Genomic DNA, 14,697 nt, shown 5'->3' with positions numbered 1-14,697 from the left:
GAGAAAGAGTACACAGATTACACAAAGGAACCAATCGGATTGGATTTTCATAGCATGTTTAACTGAATTGATCCAGACGTACAGAACCTTTTTTTATTGGTATAATGAATTATGTTCCTTACCAAGACTGGTATGCCCTGAGGTGGCTCTGTAGCGGGTGGGGTAGAAAAGGGCAAGAGGCGTGTTTTAGTAACTACTGGATTTATTCGAGAAAAGAGGTAGTCCGTACACGTCTTCCTAGTGCAGGGTGTTCGTCGGGGTGAACGGCTTCTACCGGGTCGGCGGCTTTTCTTAGCGACCTCTTCCTCTCTTCTAGGCACTCCGGTACTTCTCTTGTCGGGGTTGGAAGGCTCCGTGATGTCTGGATCAGGTGATGAAGCGTGGGGAAGAAAGGACAGAAAGGATAGGGGTCAGTCCTCTTGGTGTAACACTCCGTTAGTGAAGGGAAAAAGGAGTGAGGATGCACCACCCCTATAAACAAAACGATACCACGACGTGTCGGAATAGGGGGGTGAAGGTGCAGTAGGGAACAGGGATAGGGAAGCTGGGAAAGCCCGGTCAAGTTACGGAGCCACCCTTTCTCCCGACCCAGCCTGCTATGCGCCCCGTACCTCTGTGAGCCACACACCTCCTGGCGTGCGGCTGGCCGGCTCGTATTGCCGTTGGCCTCCTGGCTTCGCGCCGCCGACGGGTCGTCTCTCACGCTCCTGATGCCGGTAGATGGAATTCCGCTTTCTCCCACGCCCCTCTCTGTAACTGCCTCCGTTAACTCTCCGCTGTCCTCTCTCCGGTGAACAAGCACACCTGTTCGTCCTCGGCGGCCGTTCTTGACGTCGCTGTCGGGTCCGCCCACTCTCTGTGTTACACCCAGTTTAAGGGACCGGCCTCTTCTTCTTCCTCTTCTGGGTAGTACGGACTTGCTAGTCTCGTCCAGTAATTATGCTGTCATGAAAAGAGGGGTTGGGTTGGCATAAATCCCCTGAAGGGTTTACTGAGTCCTTGGCCCTTTGGGGCTGCGGGCCTTCCTCGATACACACCCCCTCCCCCCCCCCCCTCCCCCCCCCCGAAGGGATTACTGAGTCCTTGGCCCTTTGGGGCTGCGGGCGTTCCTCGCTACACCCCCCCCCCTCCCCCCCCCCCCCCCCCCCCCCCCCCAGGACACTTCCGATCGGGGAGTGGATGTCTAGACAGATAGTCTGCCTCCGTATTCTCTGAGCCCTTCCGATGACACACAGTGAACACGTATGGCTGTAAGGCTAGGAACCACCTCATAACCCGGGCATTGTTGGACTTGGCCCGGGACATCCACAGGAGAGGGGCGTGGTCCGTGTAAAGGGTAAACGGCCGGCCCTCTAGGTAGTAAGCCAATTTCTCCACTGCCCATTTTATGGCGAGACATTCTATCTCGATCGTAGGGTACTTGAGTTCACGTGGGGAGAGCTTACGACTGATGTACAGGATGGGGTGGTCCATTCTGTCGTCCAGGATTTGTGACAATACTGCCCCTGTCCCTAGTCCGAGGCGTCAGTATGTAGGGAAAAGGGACGGGTGAAATCAGGAGGTAATAAGGCGTTTCGGGGTATGAAAAGCCTCTTGCATACCCAGGGTTGGTTTAGTCAGGACGGACAGTTTGACCTGCTGTTTTAAGGTGTCGGTAAGGGGAGAGGCTAGCTGTGCAAACTGGGGAATGAACCTACTATAATAGCCTATGAGCCCCAGGAAGGCCCTCATCTCTCTCTCTTGGTGCTAGGAAAGGGGGTGTCCGCTATCGCCCTGATCCTTTCTATTTGGGACTCTATAAGGCTATGTCCTAGGACATACCCCAAATACTTGACTTTTTGGTACGCCAGGTGTGATTTCTTCGAGTTTATCTTCAGTCCGGCTTCTTCCAAAGCGGCAAACACCTGGTGTAAGTGAAGTAGGTGGGTGTTCCAGTCCGGACTGAATATCACAATATCATCCAGATAGGCAGAGGTATATCCGGCCATGTCCATTAATACAGTGTTCATCAGCCACTGAACCGTTGCGGGGGCCCCATGCAGGCCGAAGGGGAGGACCGTAAATTTGTAATGTCCGTCTGCTGTAGAGAAGGCTGTTTTCTTACAATCCTCTTCCCTTAATGGAACCTGCCAGTATCCCCTGGTCAGGTCTAGTGTAGAGATGTATCTGGTTTCCCCCAACTTTTCGATGAGCTCATCTATGCGGGGTATGGGGTAGGCATCGAACGTGGAAATTTCATTCAAAGCTCGGAAGTCCATACAAAACCTCAGAGAGCCGTCGGGTTTGGGTATCATGATGATGGGGCTGGACCAGCTGCTTTTAGAAGGTTGTATTACTCCCATCTTCAACATATCTCGTACTTCCTTCTCAATGTCCTGTCTCCGGGCTTCGGGGATGCGGTAGGGTTTTGTTTTAACGATTTTTCCTGGAGGGGTTTCTATATGGTGTTCGGCTTGGGTGGTTCTTCCTGGCAAGTCTGAAAACAAAAGTGCGTGCTCCTGTAGGGTTCTTTGTAGCTGCTGGGCCTCCTGGTCTCCTAGTTCCTCTTTGATAACCAGTTGAGAGACAGAGGTCTGAAGATCTTGCAGAGGGGGTGGGGACGCCATATGAATCTCTTTTGGGGGGGCCCCAGCCACTTTTTAAGCATGTTGATGTGGTATATCTGAGTCTTCCGGGTGCCCAGTCTCAGTTTGTAGCTGGTTTTACCGATGGTGGATATAACCTGTTAGGGCCCCACCCATTCTGCCTTAAACTTCTGTGTTGAGGAGGGAAGCAGAACAAGGGCCCATTCATTTAACTCCAACCGTCGCCACTTTTTCTCTTTGTCGTATACAGTCTTTTGTCTCATCTGATTTCTTTCTAAGTTGGTGTAGGCCGGGTCTCTTAGTTTGCCCAATTTTGCCTTCAGACTTTGTACATACTAAGGTCTCCTTGCCAAACTCCTTCTTCCATGCTTCCCGCGTCATTTCTAACAGTGAGCGTGGCAGCCTGCCGTATAAGAGCTCAAATTAGGAAAACCCGAGGCTACTTTGGGTTTGGCTTCTAATCACGTATAGGGCCAATGGTAATAGCTGGTCTCACTCTGTACCGCTTACCTCCAGCATTTTTCGTAGAGTGGTCTTCAGGGTTCTATTATATCGTTCCACAAACCCGTCGGGTTGCGGGTGGTATACGGAGGTTCTTATTTGTTGGATGTTCAAATTCTGGCATACCTTCTTCATCAATCGCGAGACGAATGGGGTCCTCGGATCTCTCAGGATTTCTTTGGGGAACCCCACTCGTGCGAACAGTTACAGCATCCTGTCCGCTACTTGTTTTGACGTTGTGGTGGTCAGAGTGAAAGCCTCCGGAAATCTGGTTGCGTAGTCTACGATAACCAAAACGTGTTGTAATCCTTTCCGAGTTTTGGGTAGCGGTCCGATGAGGTCCATCCCCACCCTCTCGAAGGGGGTTCCGATTATGGGGAGAGGCTGTAGAGGAACCGCAGTTGGTCTGCTCATGTTCTTCTTCTGGCAGATTTCGCACTTCTGGCAATAAGTCATGGTATCCTTGTAGATACCGGGCCAGTAGAAGTGGCGCAGAATGTTCTGGGTCGTTTTTTCCACGCCTGTGTGTCCGGCCACCAGATCTGCGTGGGAAAAAAACAGCACTTGTTCTCTGAAAGAAACAGGCAGCAGAAGCTGTTCGGGGTCTTCTTTTTTCCCTTGCCTGTACATAAGCTCATTTTTAATTAAGAACCTGGGAAACTTTGCGAGGCCCTGGTCTGTGTCTCCGTGGGCGCTCTCCCATGCGTTGAATAGGGTCGAATCATTGATCTGAGCGAAACGAAAGCTGCAATCCAACACCCATGGATCTGAAGAAACAAAAGCGGGGAGGGGGTTTTGTTCAGGTCCCCTCTGGGGGTCGGGTACTCTGGGGTTTGTGTTGTAGAGTGCGGTGGAACATGGAAAGGAAGGTCAGGTTGTCTGTGCCTCTTATTAAATCTTCAGGTAGCGAGGAAAGGACTCCTACCCGGATGGTATGTGGCTCTCCCTGTAGGGGTATACTAAAGGAATATGGGCTACCGGGTACTCTTTCACGTCCCCATGTATGCACCGTATATTAACCCTCTCCTGGGGGATGTACTGGGTTCGATCTACATGTTGGGATTGTACCACGGACTGCCTACAACCGGAGTCTAACAAGGCCTGTATGGGGGTCCCGTTTACCCTTACACTTACACGAAAGCAGTTCCCCATCTCCGCTGAGAATAGGACCATCTTCGCGAGGGTTCTGACCTCCATGGGCTCCTCGGGGGGCTTCTGGCAAGGGCACAACCGGGCAATGTGTCCCCAGTTGCCACAATCAAAACACTGGGGTCCTCCCGGTCCTTGGGGTTCCGGTCGCCAGGGTCGGGACCGTGGAGGTTCACTGTTCCTGGGTGGCCGCTTCTCGATCTTTTGGCCCATACGTGTATTCTTTTCTATTTCCCAAGAGGGGGCCTTAGGTTGTGCCAGAGTGAAGGTGGCTGCCATTTTAACGGCTTGTCCTGTAGTTAAGTTCTGGTGTTGGCAAAGCGTCTAGGAACTATTCGAGATACATGCGATCCATAATCGCTTCTTTGGTGCTAACACTGGGCGTGAGCCACTTGTCCGGGGCCATCTTCAGTCTAACAAAAAGGCTCTTTGGATTTTCCCCTGCCGCCCCTCTTTTCGAAATCTCAGTCTATAGGCCTCAGCATGAAGGCCTAGATGATCCAATATAATTCGCTTAACATCAGTGTACGGGGTATCCCCGTTGGGATTGGCCACTTGATAGGCCGCCTGGGCCTCCCCAACCAACAGTGGAGCCAAAAAGAAAGGCCATTTTGTGATGGGCCATCCGCATGCCCTGGCGGCCCTCTTGAAATTTAGGAGGAAAGCGTCCGGGTCGTCCCCCGGTATATATTTTTGAAGCGAAACGCCGGCCATCCCATGGGGAACGCTTTGCTCTTAGCTGCTGCCTCGGCTGGTAGCTTCTGGCCAGCTCCGAGGTGTTTCCCCCCTCAGGAGGTCATAGCCTCCTTCATGATCTCCCTGTCTGCTTGGGCGGAGTGTATCTGTTGTTCCATTACCCATTCCAAGCATTCTTGTCCTTTTATTAGTTGTTGCACTATTTCCTCCATCGTCTTGGTACAGACGGCAAGGCTGCCCACATTCACCACCACTGTAGCGGGCGGGGTAGAAAAGGGCAAGAGGCGTGTTTTAGTAACTACTGGATTTATTCGAGAAAAGAGGTAGTCAGGACACGTCTTCCTAGTGGAAGGTGTCCGTCGGGGTGAACGGCTTTTACCGGGTCTGCTTCTTCTCTTAGCGACCTCTTCCTCTCTTCTAGGCACTCCCGGACTTCTCCTCTTGTCGGGGTTGGAAGGCTCAGTGATGTCGGGTTCAGGTGACGAAGCGTGGGGCAGAAAGGACCGAAAGGATAGGGGTCAGTCCTCTTTGTGTAACACTCCGTTAGTGAAGGGAAAAAGGAGTGAGGATGGACCACCCGTATAAACAAAACATTACCACAACGTGTCGGGATAGGGGTGCGAAGGTGCAGTAGGGAACAGGAATAGGGAAGCAGGGGAATCCCGGTCAAGTTACGGAGCCGCCCTTTCTCCCGACCCAGTCTGCTATGCGCCCCCGTACCTCTGTGAGCCACACACCTCCTGGCGTGCGGCTGGGCGGCTCGTGTTGCCGTTGGCCTCCTGGCCTCCTGGCTCCCGCGCTGCCGACGGGTCGTCTCTCACGTTCCTGACGCCGGTAGATGGAATTCTGCTTTCTCCCACGCCTCTCTCTGTAACTGCCTCTGTTAACTCTCCTCTCGATTCCGCTCTCCTCTCTCCGGTGAACAGGCACACCTGTTCGTCCTCGGCGGCCGTTCTTGACGTCGCTGTCTGGTCCGCCCACTGTGTTCCGCCCGGTTAAAGGGACCGGCCTCTTCTTCCTCTTCTGGGTAGTACAGTCGTAATGTTGTAATGAAAAGAGGGAGGGGGGCCTTCCTCGCTACACACCTCCCCCCTGGACATTTCCGATCGGGGTGTAGATGTCTAGACAGACAGTCTGCCCCCGTATTCTCTAAGCCCTTCCGATGACACACAGTGAACACGTATGGCTGTAAGGCCAGGAACTCCTCATAACCCGGGCATTGTTGGACTTGGCCCGGGACATCCACAGGAGAGGGGCGTGGTCCGTGTAAAGGGTAAACGGGCGGCCCTCTAGGTAGTAAGCCAATTTGGGGCCGCGGGCCTTCCTCGCTACAGGCTCCCTCCTTTGTTTATGGCCAGTTGTAACCATTTGACAGTCATTGACAGTGTATTTCTGTCCAGGTTTCTAGTAGGTTGAGGATAGCATCACCTATTAAACTCTGAAAAATCTGTGGTTTTGTGTCTAATCAAATTTTATTTAAGCATAACGCTGTTTAAGAGAGATCCTGGTTAAGGATGATGGGTTAACAAAGGCAGGGTCCTTGAAACTGTGGATTCTTGAGCCAGTGGTCCGGTGTCTCTCCCTTGCAAAACAGTACTAAGGTATTTTATCCTTTGAAGTAATCCGCAGTGTTCAAAATCAGTGCTGCCTAGCAAGTTTCAGCCTCTCTGAAGAGCTTTAGTGAAAGCAACACCTTAGGATTCTCTATTTCAATGAAATGTATAAACTGGTTAATTGAAAAAAACATTGTTATTGAAAACTGATGTGTGTGTGTGTATATAACTGTTAAAATGATGGAAAATAAACGAAACATTGAACGGCATCTTCCATCACAGTGGTTTGGGTCCTTTCTGGAGGCAGCACTACTGAAGAGAGACTGGCTGTCCGTTATTAGAGTGCTGCTATGGTCTGTTTTGTTGTCTGTTATGTGTTGACTTGTATAAGCAGTGTAAATGTTTCACGGAGTGGTAGTATGCTTCCATCTCACCTGGTAAGAGGGGCTGATTCCTCCATCTCACTTAAGCATTGTGGATAAATGCCTACTTGCTCTTTGTTTTTTTAAGTGATGACTTGGTTCTGTTGGCGAAGGCTGCAGATGAAGGAGATGAGAATTCCTGTTGCCTCTTCATAGAGTGTGACCCTCGGTCTGGTGAAGAAATCATCTCTCTGCTGCTCGAAAGCCAGGCAAGAACCATTGAAGTGTATGCAGGGGAAGAGTACTTGGGGACAAGCCGTGGTGACGTGGTCTGCACTGTGCCAAGCAGCAGGTGTGTCTTTATGTTTCCCATACTGCAGAGCTTTTAAGTATAGAAAGTACCTTTTTTACTGCATCAGTAAGTTTATAACAATTTATAATTGTAACATAATGTTATCGCAATATTATGTACTCCTTAGGTAATTGTAACATAATGTTATTGCAATATTATGTACTCCTCAGGGTCTTAGGTACTGTTTGCCGACTGACCTGATTTGCCTAAACGTTGATTTATCATTTCATTGCAGACATACATATGCCAACGTGACCTAAAATGATGTCAATATTTGGCACCTGCATTTATATTGGATGAAATGTTCAAGTACCTGGGCTTCCCGGTCTCCCTTCTTTGGGTGACTCCTTTAAAGAAGAGTAAAAAATTAGCTAGCTATCGCGCCAAGAATTTTCAATTCTATTAGGGACACGGAGGCGAGGATTATGCTTCTCTTTCTTTTAATGCTACACACAGCAGCCAATGAAAAACGTTATACATGTAAACAAAACTACATTTCCCATGATGCTAACACACATCACTTCACCGGATATCGTCCTCTTTCTTTGCTATGAACATGAGTCCATTAATAACTTTGATCCAACGTGAATCGCCTCCCAACGTGGAAGAACAGTCAACTGGAAAGAATTCCATCAAACCGCCAGACATTCAGTCCATCTTCTTTTCAGAACCTGAAAGAATGAGAAAACACGCCCGTAAAGTCTGTCAAACAGAACATATCAGGGTGGGCATAATATTACAACACATGTAATAACCTGGTGGGATAATCCTTGCCTCCGTGTCCTTAATAGAATTGAAAATTCTTGGCACGATAACTAGCTAATTTTTTATTCTATTACAGGACCGGAGGCTTCGTATTATGCTAGTTTAACGCTCTTGAAACACCACAGAGGAAATATTACCCACCGGTTTATAGTAAAACTGTTTGAACGTGGATTCAGAAGAACAATCAGCTGAATGCATTATATCCTGAATGGTACATCCCAACATAAAACGTTTAGACGCCATGGCGCCCCGAACAGAATGTGCACCAAACACCTGAGTATCAATGCCAGCCTCCTGCATGATAAATTTCAACCACCTGGCTATAGTAGCCGCAGTAACAGGTCTGAAAGGCTTCTGTAACGCAATCAATAATTGCGAAACACCCAGAGGTCTTACATTTTTTGTACATTCTTCGTATGCTTTAAGGCATTGAACCACACAAAGTTTAGTATTGCTAGGAAAAGCATAATAATCAACACATCGAGACATAGTCTTAGTTCTAGCCGTTATATTAAAGGAAACCCCTTCAGGGGTGAATACTCTACCCGTAATATCCAGGGCCTTCACGTCTGAAGAACGTTGACAAGCCGAAAGACAGAGTAACATAGCGAGTTTAGCTGAAAGTTGCTTTCCGGACAAAAGATCATTATGAGGCCAATTAGCGAGAAAATCTAGCACCTTAGAGACATCCCACAAGGACGTATACTTAGGTATAGGCGGATTCGCAACTCGAATCCCCTTCAAGAGTTTACAGACCATAGGATGCATACCTACCGGTTTACCATCGATTTGAGAATGGCCCGCCGAAATCGCGGAGCGGAAGTTATTAACAGAACGATAAGCTAACCCCTCCGACGCTTTCGAGGAAAGAAAATGTATGATATAGGGTAGTCCTGCCCCCAAGGGATCCACGTGTTGTTCCACGCACCAACGAACCCAGCCTTTCCAAGCGGAAGTATACCGCTTTCTGGTGGAGGGAGCCCAGGTTTGATCAATGAAGGCTGAAGCTTGTTCCGAAAACTCTGGCATTTGCCAACGTTTCCTGAAAGTCTCCAGGCCATCAGTGTTAGATGCCCCGACAGTACCATCGGGTGCATCCCTCCCTGAGGGCCCAGGAGCAGCGTCGGAGAATCCGGGATCCTCCTGGGAAGGTCGCAGCACAGTTCCAGAAGGCTAGGGAACCACGGCTGCGACTTTCAAAGGGGAGTCACTAAAATCAACTCCGCCTTCTGACGCAGAACCCGAGAGTACAATCGGAGAATCAGAATGAAGGGGGGAAACGCATAATTCAGTGACTGAGACCAGTCCTGCTTAATTCAGAGACTCTGTCCCTCACCACCCCTTGTTGTAAATATTTTTGTCCACCCTAAGCGTGGAAGGGTATACTCAGATGTGAGTCCCTTGCTCATTGCGCCATCAGGATTCAAGCAAACCGGGCCGAAGACGGCTGTAATGCCATAAACCGGTCCCCGGGAGCTTGTTTCCTTCCCAGTGTAAGAATTGGCTTTTGTAGTTTGGTTTGCCCTGTTCCCATCATGCACTGGGACAGGAACAGACTAATTTGCATACAGCCAGGTTCTGAAACTGGGATGGTGCAGTGAGCTAAAAAACGGTGTTGGATCTAGCCCTGATCTCTTGACTGGGTGAGAGTTTTCTGCTTAATTCAGAGACTCTGTCCCTCGCCACCCCTTGTTGTAAATATTTTTGTCCACCCTAAGAGTGGAAGGGTATACTCAGATGTGAGTCCCTTGCTCATTGCACCATCAGGATTCAAGCAAACCGGGCCGAAGACGGCTGTAATGCCAGAAACCGGTCCCCGGGAGCTTGTTTCCTTCCCAGTGTAAGAATTGGCTTGGTAGTTTGGTTTGCCCTGTTCCCATCATGCACTGGGACAGGAACAGACTAATTTGCATACAGCCAGGTTCTGAAACTGGGATGGTGCAGTGAGCTAAAAAACGGTGTTGGATCTAGCCCTGATCTCTTGACTGGGTGAGAGTTTTCTGCTTAATTCAGAGACTCTGTCCCTCACCACCCCTTGTTGTAAATACAGTCCTGAGAAAAGGCATCCGTCGCTAGAGGCAACGGATCCGGTCTCCAACTGAAGAACAGAGACATCTGACGATTCAGGCGGGACGCGAAAAGATCGATCAGACACGTTCCCCAAATCTTTTGTAACCAGTGCACCACTTTCGGGTTGAGTTGCCAATCGCTGTAATCTTTCAGGTGGCGTGAGTGCCAATCCGCCACCACATTCGACTGACCCGGGATGTACTCTGCCGTGACAGAAATCTGGTGGCTCAGACAGTAATGCCAGAAATCCTTCGCTATTTCGACCAACATGGAGGATCTTGTACCCCCTAGTTTGTTGATGTAGCGCACCGCCGATATGTTGTCCATCCTTAGTAGGATGCAACAAGACACCTTCTTGGGTGCTAGGGTTCTGACTGCGAACGAACAGGCGAGCAGCTCGAGACAATTTATGTGCAGCTCTAGCTCCTGCAGAGACCACCTGCCACCGGTGGAAATACTTCCACAACGCGCTCCCCAGCCCCAACGGCTGGCATCGGACTCTATGACCACTTCCGGAACGGAGCCGAAGACGGCTCGACCGTTCCAAGCCTCTACGTGGCCTAACCACCACTGGAATTCCTGCCGAACCTCCGACGACAGAGGAACTAGATCCGTATAGGAGAGACCCTCCTGCAGGTGCTGAATCTTCAATCTCTGAAGGGCCCGATAATGTAGGGGCCCCATAAATATTGCTTGCACAGAAGATGCCAGGAGACCCACTAATCTGGCAATCGCTCGCAACGTCACCGTCTGTCTGGACAACAGTACGCACAATTCCTTCTGAATGTCGCGCAGTTTCGACCGCGGGAGACTCAACTGAGCCGTTTGTGAGTCTATGACAAAGTCCAGAAATTCTATCTTCTGGGTTGGGCAGAGAACTGACTTCTTCTCGTTGACGACAAAACCTAGATTTTGCAGCCTAGCAATGGTCAAGAGCAGGTGCTGCAAAGCTACATCCTGCGTCTGTGCCATGATCAGGATGTCGTCTAGGTACACTATTATACGGAGCCCCTACTCCCTGAGATATGCAATCGCTGGTTTTAACACCTTGGTGAAGCACCAAGGAGCTGATGAGAGGCCGAAAGGCAGGACCAAATACTCGTACCATTGGTCTCTCCACTGAAACTGTAGAAACCTCCGATGGGGAGGAAAAATCGGAACGGATAGGTAAGCATCCTTCAGGTCCAAACGGACCATTTCAGTCCCCCTGTTTCTACAGATCCGTCAAATGATGGATGCCCTCCATCTTGAAGTGCTTGTAAACTAAGAACTGGTTGAAGGTTTTTAAATTGAGTACCAAGCTGTAACCTCCACCTTTCTTCAGTACTAGAAAAATATTGCCTCAGAAACCGCGAGGGCCCGCGTCGCAGCGTGCTGTCACGCGTTTCCGCAGCAATTCTCCTATTTCTGAAACGATAAAAACTTCTTCTGCTTGGGAAAAAAACAACTGTCTGGGAAAAATATCCTGAACGGGGACCTGAAAGAAATGCAGATAAAAACCTCGAACAGTCTCTAGGACTAAGGCGTCCTGAGATAACTGAACCCAATTTTGAAAGAAATGATAAGTACGACCCCCCCCCCCAAAGGCAATGGGTAAGGATCTGGAGCACTCACCTCCTGATTCTGAGGCCTGGAAGCCGCCACGGTAAGAACCCTTGTTGAACCGTCGCTTGTTTAACCGCTGCCTGGTAGGGTAGAAGGTTCCTCCTCAGGTGGAATCCCACTCTCCTCTACCACGTCCAAAATCACCTCTGTGGGGGCCTTGGAATTGCTGACGGCCAAACGAGCGTCCCCGGCCTCGTCCGGCCCTGTGAAAAACACCAGTTTTCAGGGCACGCTTGATACTGGATTGAGCCTTATCCAAAGTGGTAAAAGTACCGACGTACTTCGCCACGTCCTTCACAAAACGTTCCCTGAACAGGTTACCCTCCGCCAAGGGTCCTGGTTCTGCGGTGGCAAGTTCAGTGAGATTAGTGTCCATCCTCATGAGAAGGGACTTGCGTCGTTCAGTTGAAATTGCACAGTTTGCATTGCCCAGAAGGGAAATGGCCCTCTGGGTCCAGCCCGCCAACACATGCGGGTCCATGGCCGAGTTGGATTCCTGGGCTTCTAAAGCCATTTCCAGGATCTTGGCCAGAGGGCTGACCACATCCAGGAGTTTGTCCTGGCAGCCCCTCCATGCGCGGTCTATACCTTTCTTAGGGTCCTTCGCGAACTTCTTAAGGAAAGTTAACATACTAGGATCAATATCCGGAGTCTCCGCCACCTTGTCCGATATGTCTGCAAGCGGGCACTCCGAGCGCAATCTATTTCTGACCTCCTTGTCGAAGCTCTTGCGGAGATTATCATGAATATAGGCTGCGACCTCTGGCGCTGGAAGCCAGTCAGAAGAGCGTGGGTGGACAATATCTGCCGGATCAAAGGTAAAGGGGGTGGACAGAGACTGAGAAGACTCTACATTCTTGGACTTCTTTGTCCGTTTCCTGGGGGGAGATTCATCAGAAGTATCAGTAGTAGTAGTAGTGTCCGTGTCGGTATCAGTGTCCTGTACCTGGGATTTCTTACCCGAGTCTGGAGCAGGCAGAGAGGACATAGAATAGGAATAGGAATGAGGCCACGCCTCCGAAGGCGCCTGAGAGGCAGCAGCGTCCTTCTTTGCGGAATCAGCTGAGGTAAAACCACGCATTTTTGCAAACTTCTCCAGTTGCCTAGTGATTGGCTTCAGGGCACTAGCCAAAGCCTACTGAACAGTTCCTGGAACTGCCTTCTCCAGGGCCTTGTTGACGGAATCTTGGACGGAGGCGTCCAGAGCCTCAACAATCTTTTCTTCAACAGAAGGGGAAACCACTTCCTCAGCATAGAGATTCTCCTCATCATATGTCACCCAGTCCTCCATGGTGGCACCAAACTTGTACATAGAGAAGGCAAGAATAAAGAATAAATCAGAGGAGTAAAAAGGGGGGGAGCCAACCCACAGCACAAGTAATATATATCTCTAAATATATATATATATGGGCAATAAGGTACCTAGCTCCTCAGCCAAAGGCTGTATAAAGTTGTTGCAGCCCACAGGCGTAAATTGGAGCTAAAGTCTCTTGAATATAATAATAAAGTCCAAAGAGGTGTGCACCCTCTAGGCCCAGCAGTTATTTCAGCCAGCAAGGGGTCAATGATCTTCCCCCGGTGGAAGGCAGCACCAAAGACCCTAAAACTACCAAAAAACGGGCAGTAGCGATGTGTGTAGCCCAATCCTACCAAAAACAAGCCCAATTGGGCTACACACGTCGAAACTATCGAAACCGAAACTACCTAAAGGCTCCAAGCGTCTAAGGCCTATGAGGGGGGCCACGCGCTCTCAATATTAGAAAAATCTCGCCGTCGGCGAGTCTGTACCGTGCCCAGTCGTCGAGAAAGCAAGAGTCCCACTCAAGCGGCACCTGCCGCTACCGTCGCGCTCCCAGCGCGAGCCAGATGAAAGTAAATGCCCCTCGGGAGACAGTGCAAGCAAGCGCCGCTCCCGAAACACGCGCGCGGCGTCCTGGAGCACTCGCGTCCCCCGCAGGGCAAGCAAGCGCGATCGCACACGGCAGACGCCGACAGCGCTGCCCAAAGCTACACAGAAGGCACCAATACAGCGCGCTGCAGCGCGAGCATAAACGGTTCCGAAATACAAGGCAATAAGACAATGCTTACAATATACAGATATAAGAATATCAGTAAAAGGCACTTAACTGGCTGCGTGAGCAGCAAAGAAAGAGGACGATATCCGGTGTTGCCTGGTTCTTATGGGCTATTACAGGAAGTGATGTGTGTTAGCATCATGGGAAATGTAGTTTTGTTTACATATACAACGTTTTTCATTGGCTGCTGTGTGTAGCATTAAAAGAAAGAGAAGCATAATACGAAGCCTCCGGTCCTGTAATAGAATTGTATGTTTATTTGTTCAATTCAGAAGGTTTACTGTCATTTTAAAATAAAATATATCGTGAGTGAGCGTACAAGGTCTGCAGATTTCCAGGAATCCATAATATTCAGGAGGATGATTGGCTTTTTGAAAGAAAAAAAAGTATTGACTTTTTCAGACCTTTTTAATTTCATAGAACTTTCAAATGTAAAGTTTGAACATCCGGTGCTAAAAAAAAGTCTAAAAGTATCCTAAATTATTATTATTTAGCTGTGTACACTGCATGGCTACCCAACCAAGGGTTTCCTAGTGCTACGCTACAGTATAGGAACAGAGAAACAATGGTGTCAAACTTAAAAGCAGCCATTTTTAAGCTTCTTGCGGAAGCCTGAAAGCGTGTGGTAGTCTCTCTGGTCAGGGGAATGGAGTTTCACAACTTTAGACCTAAAAAGAAAAAGACTCTGCCTCCTTGACTGGATCTTCTAACTCTAGGAATTACAGCGAGATCCAGGTTACTTGGTGGTTTTGGCAGTTCCAAAGATCTTAGGTAGGAGAGGCCAGAGTTCAAAAGACGTTTTTTCACACAGCCCAGCGCCTTGAATTGGACATGCAGCTCAAATGGGGGCCAGTGTCGTTCACAGAGCAAGCTGGCAGAGGGAAGGAATTGGGGGAGGGGAGGTAGGGGGAAGTAGGAGTCTTGCCGCTGCATTCTGCACTATCTGGAGCCGACTGAGAAGATACTTTGTGATACTTCGCAACA

At 49.6% G+C, this 14,697-nt stretch overlaps 1 protein-coding gene across 1 annotated transcript in view; it reads left to right on the top strand.

Moving 5' to 3' along the window:
• The window catches only part of C5H10orf88 (chromosome 5 C10orf88 homolog), a 140,710-nt gene that overhangs the window by 30,835 nt on the left and 95,178 nt on the right, over nt 1–14,697 (top strand). The window contains exon 2 of the mRNA XM_086922982.1: nt 6,995–7,198. Within this exon, the coding sequence (XP_086779108.1) occupies nt 6,995–7,198 (204 nt within the window). The remainder of the gene's footprint in view (nt 1–6,994; nt 7,199–14,697) is intronic.

The sequence above is a fragment of the Lissotriton vulgaris genome, chromosome 5 (genome assembly GCF_964263255.1).
Source record: "Lissotriton vulgaris chromosome 5, aLisVul1.2, whole genome shotgun sequence".
Taxonomy (NCBI): domain Eukaryota; kingdom Metazoa; phylum Chordata; class Amphibia; order Caudata; family Salamandridae; genus Lissotriton; species Lissotriton vulgaris.
Note: the sequence above shows the minus strand (reverse complement) of the source record. Positions and strands in the feature narration are given on the sequence as shown.